Here is a 14,563-nt window from a genome sequence, read left to right as displayed (position 1 = left end):
AATAGGCTCGGTCCTATCCAGGTCCTATCGTCGTGTCTCCCCTATTGGTTGCTCCAAGTTTTTTGACACAAAACCTCTGACCCCCCATTTTAAGCTAACCAGTTTAAGTTAGGTTAACGTCTTAAAGTTTTGTAGGATCTCTGTGCTGTTTATACTACGCACGTCGCACGTAAAGCCACAGGAGTTAACTCGTGCAAGAACTCGATAAACTGTAAAGTAAGTGTTGAGTTTGCGTTAAGTTGAAACAATTATTTTAATATTATGATTGCCGAATAATGAACAAACATTAAAATTGACATCTTGCGAGTTTTAAAGTTTGTTGCTTGGTCATTTTGCAGCTGATTATTGTTTACGTTTGATTTCAAGGTTATACTTGAATAATGCGACGTTATTTTAGGATTTTTACGAAAATGAACGTTTTATTGCCTTGCATGATAATGACAAGTTGTATTTGTAATAGATTATATTATGTATTTTAGGAAACTGCGTATTATATCGTACAGATATTCATAATGAGTCAAATGGCACTGGATAGCTCTTCGGATGAAGATGATCCATATACAAATTCTGTTGCTCGCTTAAGAGGTAACACTTTCTCTATTTTTGACAATTGTGACTTAATTATGAAAACTGAGTACATGGAAATACAGAAATAAAAGCAGCTGCAATGTATTTCGATACATTGGATATACAATTTGTTTTTACAATTAAATATGATGTTTTGTGTTTTTAGCATTGAAGAGACAACGTCTCGAAAGAGAGAAACTTTCTCCTACAAAGTATGTCTTACACAGATCATGATTATTTAAAATATATTGTGTTAATTATAAAATATTAAAGTTTTAATATTACACGAATAATATCTATAATTATTTGTTTTACTTTCAGCATTGAACAGCAAACAAATGGTGAAGAGGTAAATGGTGAACATTTAAATGGTAAAGAAATAAATGGAAAAGGAATAAAAGGTGAAGAATTAAATGGTAAAGAAATAAATGCAGAAGACATGTACGCGGAAGAAATGAGTGATGATGGTATACGAATACGAAGCAGGACGGTAAGACGGAATATTAGAAGGAATAATGGAATCACTACTAGAGGTAGACGAACTAGGGGAAGGGTAATTTTTTTTTACATACATATACATGGATGTTATCATTTATCTTGAAAGCAGATATCGAGTTTTGATATTTTGCTGGAGCTTCTAAAACGTAGCTCATATTCTTTTCGAGATAAATATCACTTATGTTATATGTAAAATATGTCGATGTTTAATTCAAGAGGGCAATATATAGTTTTTATGCCAATGTTTCAGCGTTTGCCTATTGATCTACAGTGCGGCGTGGAATTCGTGAGGGAAGAAGTGCCTAAATTAACTGTTGAATCTTGTAAAGATAATATAATCGCTCTGTCAGATGATGATAAGGAAGATGACAACTATGAGATGAATATAAAAGTGTACTGGAGATCAAATAGAATCGATCGTTTAAGTATGCGTAGAGTATGTATCAGTGGTTAGCTAGTAATGTGGCAAGTCACAGTTTCGTATAATTATTTTTATCGTCTATTCGATATATATATATATTCGCAAAGATAACTCCCTTATTATAGCATGACAGTTTCAAAGGAATGTTCGAATATTACGCTGACTTAGAAAAAGTTTCCGTGAATGAAGTCCTAATCATGAAGAAGGATCAAATTATCAATCCCACCGACACCCCTGCATCGCTCAAACTTTCCATTATAGATATACTCGGTTAGTATAAATGAGTCGATGATTTTACGACAATAATGTAATGCTTACTTTATACTTGTAGATGGTGGGATAGTGAATCCAGGTATGAACACGTTGTCCCAGGATGAGAGCAACGATGAGGACATATGCACCATTAAAGTACAAACGGCAAACAAAAAGCAATCCTTGACTATTCCACTTAAAAAGGATGAACAATTTAAGAGGCTGTTCGCTGATTGCGCTGAGCAACTTAATGTAAAGGAGGAAGATCTGAAATTTTACTTTGATGGAGAACAGATTAGTCCGACTGATACTCCAGAATCTTTGGATCTCGAAGGAGAAGCTTGCGTCGATCTTCATATCTCTACGTAATATGTAATATAAAGATAACCTGAATTTTTTGAATACATTTTTACACATTGTGTTCACTGTTGTATGTACTATAAATATATTATTACTATTATTTACTTTATTTTGCATGTCTTATATATTACATCTTTAATTAACTGTATATGGCTATCAAATCTTATTTATCGTTAAATATATAAGAGAACTTGCTGATTAAATATTTTTGAAAAATCGTTATCATTAATAATTAATAAGTAGGTTATTTACATATAAATAAATCGTTTGTAAAAGTATTTAATCTGAAAAATATAAATATAAGGAATATAAGTCGGCTTTCGAAATCAAACTATATGATAGAATTATTAACAATGGATTTAAACAGAGTTTAAAACATTTTATTCATGCTGCAACTTTGTTTCTATGTATAATCAGGAATGTGGTATTTGTTACTGATAGTTATATATTAGTCTTACAAGAACGTGTTTAAATCAAGCAATAATTGTTGCGTGCCTTAAAATACATTTATCGATACAACGTTATATATTATGGTATTAGAACTTAATTCCTCAAAAAGGTATTTTTACAACAACAACGAATCATATATTTATATATATTGTAATACATTATTATATTATACATAATGTACATAACATACTGATATGCTCTATAGGTATATAAATGTATTATATACATATAAAGCCCACTTCAATATTTCTGTTTATTACGATTCTGCACAATATATTGACTGTACTACATTCAATTGCAATGGCTATTCTTTTCAACATAAGCAGTCAAGAACAATAATTATTAATTATACATTTCATCCGCGTTAACATTCCTAACCTGAGAAAGTACACTTTGTCTCGTTTATGAACACCAATTTTAACGGCAATTTTAAGTTGACATCAAATATATTAGTATAATAGTATATGAAGTATTTGCGATCACTATACACTTTATGTTCATGATTTTATCACCTGTCAGAAGGATAGAGGATAGAATAAAAGACAACAGAATAAAAGGGCATTCGTGAAGAATAATGTACATATTTGCTTGCGACTCTTTCAACGATAAATATTGCACGGCAATTCATCAGATACTTTCATTGAAAATATTAGGCTCGACAAAAGGCGTGTCGTATGCTAATTTTATTCTATATAATACAAGATAATGCGGTTGTAATTTGCTGTTAAAAGGAATGTTTTGGAGAGTCAATCAATTGTCGAGGAAATTAGCTTAATCGTTAAATTTGCGATTTGTATTGCGTCCGAACAGTGCGGAACGGATCTCGGGGACCAATTGTTGCGCTATCAGCTCTAACCTGGTCTCCAAAGTATTGCTAATCTTTATGCGCCCTGTGAAACAAAAATTATTTTGTATATAATATTAATTAAGCAATTAATATAATGTAAAACACATAATTATTTCGCTAAAATCAAACCAAGTTGTAATTCGGATCACTACAAATTTATGTGTGATATATTATAAATACTTTTCATTATTTTTGCAAGGCAGCGATTAATAATTTCATGATTGACCCAATAAAGAAGATTTCGACGATATAATTACCTCTGGCTGCTAATAATTCCACACCTCCACAGCTTTCGGGAGATAAGAAATTATCGGTATCGATCTTCAAGATAATATCCTTCTTAGTTTTCTGCTTATACTGTTGCTGAATGCTGTCAATGAGGGATTCTACGAGAGGTACGTCGACTTGACGAACACGAAGAGTAATGTTTGGCTCTGTTAGCTGTAAAAAAATATAAATCATATAGAAACATTTATAGGGTCAGAAAGTGATGAACCACGTAATATACAATAATAATAAAGTAATTAAAGTTATAAAGATATTACTTGATAAAGCCCTTGGATGATCAACAGCTGAAGAATTTCTCTATATCGCGCAGAGTTCTGAGTTACTTCACCTAATCTCTTTCTAGCCTCGTCAAGGACGTTGCGTACATGATCTTCACGTACTTTTAGAGCCTTCAATCGTGCTTGGTTGAGCATGTTTGAGGATTGTCTACAGTAATAAAATTATAAATGCGACCATGTATTAGACCTTTTTATTAAATTTTAAAAAATTTGAGAAATTAAATCTTGAAATTGTACGATTATCATGGAAATTTTTAACAGTCTACATATTATAAGTATATAATTAAAAAAATAATAATTTTTCATACATACATCTTCTTTTGCAGTTCAACTTGCTTTTCCTTTTTCTCATAATACTCCATGATCTTGAGACGCTGTTGCTGCACCAGACGTCCCTTCTCAATATTAAATTCTTCTTCCGCCTTGGCATCTATCTCTTCTGCCTTTTCATTGGCCTCTTGTTCTATGAAGGCCATCATATGCTTGATCTATAATTGTACCATTTCTTTTCTCAGAAAAGCCTCTTATAACGACAAAACTTGACAATCAACTACTTAAATCTACCTTTAAACAATATATCTCTTTCCCTCTAAAGAACGCATAATAAATTACATAAAAATATGTGTTCTCCTAGTCATGTCTTAGCCAGGAGCCTCAACTATCTCTTTAAGTTTTAAATGTTTAAATATCCCATTGGCATTAACAACATATCCATAGAATATAGATGAACGATCAAAGAATTCTTCCCGATTTTCAAGTTTCGCAACTGACCATTAATTTATTCGATTTTACCTAACATTTGGACGTACGCGGACGTCTCTCGCTCCGTTTGGCTGCTGGTACAAGGGTACGATTTCGAGCAGCTACGAGAACGAAACCCGAGATATTCGCGCGGCGCGCAATACCCTCCTCGAGGAGGGTGCTCGGGCGAAGCTAGTAAACGTTCCAGCGCGACGATAAATAATCGTAAAAGATATTAATAGCGCGAGAGTTGCTCGGAGGAGGCGAGCCTAGGGCAGGAGGACTGTTTCGCAGGGAGAAACGCATCGCGCGGATGCCCTTTTCCTCGCTCACCTGCTTCTGCACGTCCGCGTCGCTGAGAGCCATGGTGCCGTTCGGTCCGTTCCCTTTCCTGAAGACAATCGGAGGGCTCGCAAGGGCTCGGGATCACGAGACGCGGTGTGGAGGAGTCGTCGAGTCAACGCCTACGACAGCCGACAGCACGTCTGATGCTCGGCGTAACGTCGGTCATATGACCCGAGAAGTGTGACCGAAGGCGGCGTCCCGAAACGCACTGAAACGCACGTGGCGACGGCCCCGTCGTCGTGCGCGCGCGCCTTTACGATCGGTCGGTCCCTGAAGGCGGTCGTTTGCGTATCCGGTGGAAGTCGGAGAAGAGAGAAACAGAGAGAGAGAGAGAGAGAGAGAGGGGGGCAGAGGGGGAGTACTGATTAGTTTGCTTTTGTGCCCCACAGTATATACTTTTGCTGTAGTGTTTCGTGATCATGGCGGACCCGTTGAGTCTGCTGCGACAGTACAATGTCAACAAGAAGGAGATAATCGAACGCGAGAACCAGATCATATTCGGCGAGTTCTCCTGGCCGAAGAACGTCAAGACCAATTATCTGACTTATGGGTGAGCGTACGTCGGGAACGGCACGTCTCGGTACCGCTCCGCGCGGTCGCAATCTGCTCGACTGCCATGTTTAAAGCGAGAGCAGGAGAGCCGGGCGAGAGAGAAGGAAGAGAGAGGGAGATACGATGTATATATTACGAGGCACGAGGAATGAAAATGATAAACAAGTGTTTTCGAAATGTGATTAAACGCCTTCGCGGGGCGAGTGACAGCTGGAGAGTGCTGGAAATCGTGTTAGAAGTGTTGTCACCGCGTGCCTCGTGATTCTCCTCCCCGAAACGTTCTTCGACTTTCCCCGAGGGACTCCAGAGCTTTTTAGAAGTTTTATCTTTTTACGGTGTCTCTTCTGTATCCTTAAACAAAATTTAATTTTCTTTCCCAGTGAGCTTTAGATCGACCCTTAAACTATAGTGTCACAGTGTCTGGTTCTTCATCACATGTTTCTTCATCATTAGTTTGGTTTCCAGTTTGGAGCCACGTGAATTATCTATTTGATTCTGACGTTTTGCGCAACCTGATACCGGTATTAGGTGGCCTGGAAATCAAACTCAATGTATAACACACAGACAAAGTCTCAGATATCACATTTTCCTTTACTTGCAAATCTATAGGACCATGCTTATTCTGGAGTTAGATTATAAGATTGTTATTTTCTTTTACTTCTGCTTTTTCTCAGTTTAATTCAAAATCAAAGCTACATTGTATGAAACAATTTATATTCAAAGCAAATGTGTTATATGTTTTATTTAAGGAGGTACAGAGATAAAGATTGATTAAGTATTGATAATAATAAGCGCTACAAAGTATAAAACATTTCTTCGAGAGAGATACTTATATTTCTTTCTGTTTTCGTTTTTAGATCTGGAAAAGAGGGAACACCTAAGGAATACTATACACTCGAGTGTCTTTTATTCCTGCTCAAACATGTTCAGCTTACACATCCAGTGTACGTGCGACAAGCGGCCGCGGAGAATATCCCGGTGGTGCGTCGGCCCGACAGAAAAGACTTGCTGGCCTATCTCAACGGCGAGACCGCCACGTCAGCCGCCATAGACAAATCGGCGCCGTTGGAGATCCCGACTCAGGTGAAACGCGCTGCCGAGGATGGTTTGGAAAGCGGATCGTCGAAGAAACCCCGTTTCGAGGAGACTCACGTACAAAAGGTGAAGGAGCAACTCGCCGCGCGTTTGGATGCTCCTAAAGAGGCGTCGGTCACCGTCGACAATATCAAATCGCTCTCGGAGGCAATGTCAGTGGAAAAGATTGCCGCGATCAAAGCGAAACGTCTGGCGAAGAAGCGCACCACCATCAAGGAGAACGACGACATCGGCATGGGCTCGGATCTACGCGTAATCCTCGACATGGATGTGGACGATACGAAGGACATTGTGTCCCGCGAGCGCCAATGGCGAACGCGCGCTACCATATTGCAGAGCAGCGGCAAGATCTTCGCAAAGAACATCTTTGCGATTCTGCAAAGCATTAAAGCGCGCGAGGAGGGTAGACAGAAGGGACCTATTGTGCCTACGCCCATGGTAACACCGCGGTCGACACCCATGCGGCCCCTGCCACAACCGGCCGTCTACAATCGTTACGATCAGGAGCGTTTCATCCGGCAGAAGGAGGAAACGGAAGGCTTCAAGATCGACACTATGGGCACGTACCACGGCATGACGTTAAAGTCCGTGACTGAGGGCACGAATCCCGCCGTGAGAAAAGCCCCGACCAATCCGTCCGCTACGCCAACCTCCGGTTTACTGCCGACTTCCGCAGCTAAACTAACGCCTCAGCAAGCCGCACAGAATAAGCGACCCAGCCGAACGCCCATTATCATCATTCCCAGCGCCAACACATCTCTTATCACTATGTATAACTCCAAGGACATCCTCCAGGACTTGAAGTACATCAGCAATGAGGACAAACGGGCGCAGGGTTGCAAGCGGGAGAATGAGGTGCTTCTTCAACGACGCAAGGAAGGCGGTCTGACCGTACCTTATCGGGTAGTCGATAATCCACAAAAGCTCACCCACGCCGACTGGGAGAGAGTCGTTGCCGTGTTCGTCATGGGACCGGCATGGCAATTCAAGGGTTGGCCGTTTGATGGAAACCCGGTGGAAATCTTTTCGAAAAGTACGAAAAAATCTTTCTAAAATAAAAATACCAATTTTCGCGCTTACAATTATTTTTGACACTTTGTACAATCTTTCAGATTTTTCTCATTTTGTGGAAATAATGTGTCGTAATCAACTTGAGTCAAATATTTTATTGTGATTACACTAAATAATGTTGTAAATCTTTAGCTTTCTCATGGAAAGAGGAAAATATAACTCGCAGTTATTTCATTTATGTTTTGCGACTTGGTATTATATTTTGAATGTGTAAGCAATTTTGTTCTTTCTTCCATAGTATGCGCATTTCATTTGAAATACGATGAGATGAGACTGGACACGAACGTAGCGCGATGGGCCGTCACAGTGATCGAGTTGAGTCGAACAAAGAGGCACTTGGACAGAGCAGCGTTAATGATATTTTGGGAACATCTTGATAAGTGAGTATCTTATTAATTTAATTTATTATCACGTACGCGCGCGCGTACACACGTATCTTTCTAATATAACAATCTTATTTCTGAACTTAAGCTGATCAATTAATTTTTTAATTTAATCTCTGACTCTAATTTTTAATTTTCATTGTTTGATGAATAATACATATATATATATATATATTTTTTAAAGTCGATAATATGTTAATCACACAGTATGTACCTTCAATAATAATCAAGATAAATTGTATGTTTACAGACATATGATCAAGAATAAGCCACATCTTCGTTTCTGAAGTTCTAGAGCGATTCAGATTGCAGAAATGGCAATATACTGGTCGTGGCGTCCTATGTCCCCATAGGTTGGAATTCTCACGCGAAGATACAGGGCCGTGGGGCCTTCCGGCGTTGGTGTTGCGACGCTGATTGTGCGTGGGTAAAAGTACCCATGATAAGCGATGTGATGTGTGTGATAACAGGATCGTTGTCACACTACGTTAGACGCGTTTACATTTTATTGTTGCTTGCACGAATAAAACACAAAAAAATTGCAATGCATTATATACGTCTTCTTCAATTGAAAAGTTAATTCTGTGTTAAGTTTCAAATTCACACTGCGTTTTCAAAGCTTTAAACGTGACCGTTTGGCCTTCGAGTTTTATTCGAGGACCGAACGGAATACGAGCGCGAGAAAAAAATTTCAAGTGCCAACGCGACGAGGGTTTGCCTCGTCCAATTTTTCAGGCAAACGAGCAAGAGGATTACATTTCGACGATCGATAGCGGTGTTAAGTTTCTTTGCGCGTGCTTTGTAATTCGAGACGCGATGCCGCGGATCCTCCCGAGGGAGAAAAGACGGGGTGAGGTTTCGCGGAGGGGGGGGGGAGATTCGGTCTGTTTTCTCTGCTCCTAAAACCAAAGCCAAAGTAAATCGCTTGCGGCGCGACTTCGACTGCGGTACGATTGACCGGCCAGCGTTGTTTATACGGTGGTGGATCGAATATTTCTAACTAGATTACCGACGCCCTATTACTTCGACAAATACGACGGATTTACCTCGTCCTCCCCGACAGCTTCGCTGTAAGCCCCGCCTTGCCTCCCCTGAGCGAACGTCACTCGGGAGAGGCGATCGACAATCGTTGCGCGTTTCTTTTCAATTACCCCGTCATGTTTTCTTGCGCGGAAAATTGAATAACATCGCTCCTTCTTTTGCACAATGAGCTGACGATCAGTTAACAAAACCGTAATAATGTAACTGGGACATGTAAATAATGTAATACTTCTCAATTAAAACAAATTTCCTATATAGATAAAGAAGATTATGAGATATTTCAACCCGCACATATACTTTCTTCAATTTTATTACTTTCTTATTTAGGAGAATTAATATTAAGAGACTATTCTGCAGCGATCTACCGCGATAAATATTTGTACAGCTCGCTGTACCTCCAGAGAAATATATTCAAGTGAACTTGTAGTTGCATTGCGTGCAATTGGGCTGCACACAGGGGATGCTCGGCAGCACGGCGGGAGGCAGATGATGCAGGATGCCCGCCGATCTGGCGGCCGACAACCGATCCGCCGCCACTTGGGCGCACATGTGCACGTCCCGCAGTTGCTGTTGCACGCCGGTGGTGAAGTAATTGTTGTAGCGAAAATTAAGAGCCACGGTCTCCTGATCGGCCGTGGTTTTCGCGATCGGCAGATCGGTGCCCTTGGCGAATTGCTCGCTCGGCACGATGTTCAGCAGGCAGTAACCCGCATCCCCGTAGACGTTTCTGGACAGGCTGGTGTAGATTGGTGCCAGCATTGCGCCGGGAATCGATTGCTGCTGCTGTTCCCCCGCGCTGTTGTCGACGATCGTCTGCGGGGGCCGGAAGGCCGAGGACGCGTGGCCGATACTGGTCGACATCGCTGGCTCGGCGAGGCCCAGGCTGTCGCTCGCAAAGTACTCGATCGCCTTGAGCAGATCCTGGCCACAACGTTGCAGCACCAATTGCAGGACCGACAGCTTGGTGTTCGGGAATAGGCGGGCTAGAGTCTCCACGGAGGTCTGAGATACCAGGGTGGATTCTCTGGCGCCCTCCAGCTTACTCGCGTCGAAGAGGAGGCTTCTGGATCTCAAAGAGGTCTCCAGACTATCCTGAGAGCAAAAGGAGAATTACGTAGATGTAGAAGGATCTTTAATTAACAATGAACTGATTCCTTTACATTTTGTTTCTTTTTTTCTTATGATCTTGTTTCATACGTACAGGACATACGTTTTGGATACGAGCGGGTGAAGCATCGTTGGTCGACGACATACGTGGAGGATCTTTCGAATCCTCGGAAACTCCGTCGAGCTTCTTTGCAGCGGGGGTCGTATCCTCGTTTGGATCCACCGTCGCTTTCGGCTCCGTCACGGACATTCCGAAGATCTTGCCCGGCGGAAGTCGATCGAGTTTCTGTCCGGTGGCCACCTTTGCCATTTTAAGAGCGATCGCGTCTTCGGCTGCTTGTTGTCTTTTCAGAGCAACCTTGCCGAAAACAACTGTCTTTATTCGGTTCCAAAGGAAAAATTTAAATTCTCCCAACCTACTTATCTTAAATTTTATAAATTTTAACGAAGAAAAATATCTCGCGAATTTTGCATGTTTAAAAACAGAAAAGAATGCAAATCGTAGAAAAGAAAATTATAATATTAGAGAATATACATATATATCTATAGATAAAATTTAAAAATATGTGAATATGACAGGAAATATCGTAACATATAAAATCTTTCTTTCTAGATGCTAAAATAGTTAATTAAATATTAAATACTAATGTGAATAATCAATAATGTATATATCTAAGGCTAAACTTAAAAAATACGTGAATCTAACCGAAAATATCCCAATATAAAATATTTCTCTCTAGGTGTTGGAGAAGTAAATAATTTAAAGTCATAAAATCTCGGAGACTAGTACGAGTAAAAATACGGTCTGTAATATCGATTCGCGGTACCATGCTATAATTAATAATGACAAAATATACGTCGAGCATAAAGATCCTTATACATGGCGCATAGCAATTGAATCGTGATGGATCATGACTATACGCCCGACTTATAAATGGACCCGTCGCTTATGTACGGGCCGCATTTACCGCGCTGTTATTCCAAGCTGGACCACCCGCAATAATCTTTCACGTCGCTGATGCCGGGGAGAATCTACTAGGCCAGTCGCCTTCTTCATCCCATTTTCTCGTCGATCTCCGTTCGATCACCGAGGTCCGAAAGGGGATAACTATCCAATTTCACTCGGGCGGGTCAATATATCGCCATGTGTTCCTCTCTCCTCCGCTTGTTACAAAAGCGTTCGCTACAAAGTCTTATTTAGGGAAATACGACTCGAAATTCAACAGCGCGCAATTAATATTAGGATTTATATTAATGATAATGCCACGCGTACTCGATATTTTATTAAAGAATTAAAAAAGAATTTATTCCACAAACTCAAATGTCAATTTCTTAATTCTCGCGGCGATCGTTTAAGTAGAATTTAGTAAGCCGTATTCCAGCATATTATACATACGCGTACGTACATGTGTATATAAATAATTCCTATAACATTTCTCCGAGTGATATTACTTCCGGTAGCGTTAATCACCGCGGATTAACCGAGTTTGCGCGCGGCGCGAAAGTTCCCCGCGATAAAACCGCGCGCGGTTACACGCGGTGCACCGGCGATTATTACCGGATGGACGGTCACGAACGCATGTTTTGTTCGACCGCAACCACCCGTATGAGTTTCTCGCTCTGTCCGACTATTTCCGTTCCGAAGATACAGGGGTAGAGTAGACACGAGCGTTTAAACGTCGCTCGTCCGCTCTCGCCCCCGCGCGTTTACCGCATCGAAAGTCTCGCTGCAAACAAAGTATCGAGTATCATAATGCCTATGCAAACAGAAATGAAACGCTATACCCCGAGCGTTAATGGATTTAATTTATCTCGCCCTCCTGCTGTTCCTGTCCCTCCTCTCGGTCGAGGACGAGGACGAGGAGGAATCGTCCGCGCGAGATGCTTCATGCATGTCGATCGCGCCCGAATTCGAGGGGTCCGGCCTGACAATTACACGCTCGCGTTTAATCGCGATGTTAGGGGGAAATAAATTCCTGATATAATCGAAAGAGCGCGAGGAGACAATTAAAATCGTCAGCGGTAAATAAAAATGATGACGCACGAAATCCCCACGTTTGTTATATTACGAATTCAAATTTATAAGTTAAGGGGATCCTATAGCGAAGGCCGAACTTCCTCGATGTCAACGTTTCTAATCCTGTTTTCTATGTTATATATTTATATCCGTCCTTGTCTGACTATCTGAGAAAAAAATATACTAATAAAAAGGAAAATTTTCTTTATTTTAATAAATGGAGTCACAGTTGTATGCAAACTAATATTTACTAAAATCCAGAACATTTTTTTCTCAGTGTAACGTAACTGCTACTACCACTATAGGATCCCCTTAAAAGCGGAGCTTGAAATTTTTCCATCTCTTTTTCTTCACATTTATTTTGTATATCAGCTTTCTCCGAATAAATATCGAATTTCAACTGTAAATTATCTTGCCGATTTGAACTTTTATGGTATATTCGTTGTTCCGTTTTGCGAAAGGGAGAGAAACTCTGAGCGCGCGATTCTCTTTTCATTGAAGGATCGGCGGCAGGGCGATCGCGGTAACGAGCTCCGATCGGGCGTCTCTTTAAATACCCAACGGTGAACCGTGCGAAATAAAATATCGGAAGCGCGTTAATCACGCTCAACTGCGCGTGCATCGAATTGACATTTTTCTTTCACATTTTCCCTTACACGATCCATCCGCTCAAAGCCGCGGCGATAACACGCTCGCGCGTACTAAATTAGTGACGGCGTAAATGGAGGGGGTGAGATCCGTGACATTTACATTCGCGAATGACCGTACGATTTGACATTTTGGATCGCGTCGTTCGTGGCTTTCTAATATTAAACGGCGCGCAAAGATAAAACGCGTAAAACGATACAAATAACAACGGCACCGTCGCAGTAAAAGTTACAAAGGAAAGACAAACAAAGCAAGAATTCGGAGAACGCGCGGTAAGGGGTACCGCGAGTTATCGGACGAAAGATGATGAAAGACCGAAAAGGGGGGCCGAGAGAGTGACCAAATTGGAGAACTCCGCGTGTCGCGGCTTACCTGCGCGGCCATCACTCGCTGCCGTTCGGCGATCAGGGAACATTTCGGGCACAGGCACTCCCGGTAACGGCACTCCCGCTTGTGGCCCCGCAGCCACGAGATGAGGCCGTGATTCCTGCAACGGGCGCACTTCGGTCTCCGCTGCTTCCCGTCCGTTCCCTCGTTGTTTTCGTTGTTCTCCGACCTGCTCCTGCCCTTACCGCGAAGCATGGTAGCGTTCCACGCCGCGCGAAATTAGAGTCGATTGTTTTCCTTTCTCTATTTACTCGGCGGTCCACATCGCGCGGATCTCGTTATAGAATCGTCAAGAAAAGATCCAGCAATTATTTTGTTTATTTACTCGCGCGCACGTCTCTGCTGGTCGTCCGAGGGGAAAACTCGAGCGGCGAACGTCTTACGATTTTTAATCCTTTCGAAATGTACGAATACGGGTTTTCTTTCGGCGACCCGGTATTGAAAGCTGACAGTTGAATGCCAATTATAAAAATGTATATTTATTACATCGGCAGTATAATTATTATGATATTGTGTGACGAAGCTAATGGAGCTTTCAAGCGGAAACGTTTAAAGCTTTCGAGAATCGCGCGGAGAAGAAGATCAAGATTGGCTGCACGTGGCGTTTCCGCGCGCGCGGCTTCTTGGCGATTGTTAATTCGGAACTGCGCGAAAAGAGAGCCGGAGCGATCTAATCGCCGGCGAGATCTCGTTTCTTCCGGCTTTGGCGACGGTCCGGTTCGATTGGCCGCGGACGTGCGGATGTACGGGACGTTTAGGCTCTTCCACGCGATTCCGCGGCATCCCCGGAGCGGAGGAGGGTCGAGAAGACAAACAGCGGCTGGACCACCCTTCCTCGGCGATTGGTTCCGTTGTGTTTGCTCTTGTCGCCACTCCTACCGCGAGACGAGGAATCTCGCGTCGCAGGGTATCGCAGTCTCCGAGTATCATGGATATATTCGCTGGTATACGATTTTGTCTCATTTTTCCGTGTTACATTGCCGAGGATACGCGACGCCGCGATTTAAAAGGGAGATTAATGAGTCGTGTGAATAAAAGCCAAGTAAACGTTATCGTCGCAGACGCAGATACAAGCAATTTTGAAAAAAAAAAAAAATCAAAAAAGTTTCTCGCTTCTCGATGTGTGTTTTATATTACTAAATTTCTCAACAATTATTTTTATGAGGCAGCTTTCAAGTCGAAGGCTAAGAACTAATAGATAAATTTGTTACACGA

General features: G+C 41.5%; 4 protein-coding genes across 6 annotated transcripts; 2 read left to right on the top strand and 2 right to left on the bottom strand.

The window, feature by feature from the left end:
• The first annotated feature begins 39 nt into the window (after window positions 1-39).
• On the top strand, window positions 40-2,207 carry Rad60 (DNA repair protein Rad60). Of its 2 annotated transcripts, none has more exons than XM_071723203.1 (7): window positions 40-216; window positions 480-585; window positions 734-779; window positions 889-1,120; window positions 1,316-1,501; window positions 1,612-1,756; window positions 1,818-2,207. In XM_071723203.1, the coding sequence occupies exons 2-7, from the start codon at window positions 513-515 to the stop codon at window positions 2,105-2,107; spliced, it is 972 nt and encodes a 323-aa protein (XP_071579304.1). In that variant the 5' UTR covers window positions 40-216; window positions 480-512; the 3' UTR covers window positions 2,108-2,207. The 2 variants fall into 2 exon arrangements, with proteins under 2 accessions (XP_071579304.1, XP_071579309.1); XM_071723208.1 differs by having other exon boundaries at window positions 41-216; window positions 889-1,057.
• Window positions 2,208-2,456: 249 nt separating this feature from the next.
• Window positions 2,457-5,224, bottom strand: Vha26 (V-type proton ATPase subunit Vha26). Its single transcript, XM_071723232.1, has 5 exons — window positions 5,036-5,224; window positions 4,274-4,449; window positions 3,941-4,109; window positions 3,653-3,836; window positions 2,457-3,438 (listed from the first exon to the last, which is right to left on the bottom strand). The coding sequence occupies exons 1-5, from the start codon at window positions 5,066-5,068 to the stop codon at window positions 3,320-3,322; spliced, it is 681 nt and encodes a 226-aa protein (XP_071579333.1). The 5' UTR covers window positions 5,069-5,224; the 3' UTR covers window positions 2,457-3,319.
• A 181-nt stretch (window positions 5,225-5,405) lies between these two features.
• Hyx (cell division cycle 73 hyrax) lies at window positions 5,406-8,700 on the top strand. Its single transcript, XM_071723161.1, has 4 exons — window positions 5,406-5,597; window positions 6,457-7,727; window positions 8,004-8,145; window positions 8,399-8,700. The coding sequence occupies exons 1-4, from the start codon at window positions 5,467-5,469 to the stop codon at window positions 8,433-8,435; spliced, it is 1,581 nt and encodes a 526-aa protein (XP_071579262.1). The 5' UTR covers window positions 5,406-5,466; the 3' UTR covers window positions 8,436-8,700.
• A 781-nt stretch (window positions 8,701-9,481) lies between these two features.
• Window positions 9,482-14,487, bottom strand: LOC139784009 (doublesex- and mab-3-related transcription factor A2). Of its 2 annotated transcripts, none has more exons than XM_071723185.1 (3): window positions 13,334-14,487; window positions 10,391-10,654; window positions 9,482-10,281 (listed from the first exon to the last, which is right to left on the bottom strand). In XM_071723185.1, the coding sequence occupies exons 1-3, from the start codon at window positions 13,541-13,543 to the stop codon at window positions 9,601-9,603; spliced, it is 1,155 nt and encodes a 384-aa protein (XP_071579286.1). In that variant the 5' UTR covers window positions 13,544-14,487; the 3' UTR covers window positions 9,482-9,600. The 2 variants fall into 2 exon arrangements, with proteins under 2 accessions (XP_071579286.1, XP_071579289.1); XM_071723188.1 differs by having other exon boundaries at window positions 10,400-10,654; window positions 13,334-13,561.
• Window positions 14,488-14,563: the final 76 nt, after the last annotated feature.

The sequence above is a fragment of the Temnothorax nylanderi genome, unplaced genomic scaffold (assembly GCF_030848795.1).
Source record: "Temnothorax nylanderi isolate EJ_2023f unplaced genomic scaffold, tnyl_v1.0 TNYL_tig0008_pilon, whole genome shotgun sequence".
Classification (NCBI taxonomy): domain Eukaryota; kingdom Metazoa; phylum Arthropoda; class Insecta; order Hymenoptera; family Formicidae; genus Temnothorax; species Temnothorax nylanderi.
This window is presented reverse-complemented; position numbering and strand designations above follow the sequence as displayed.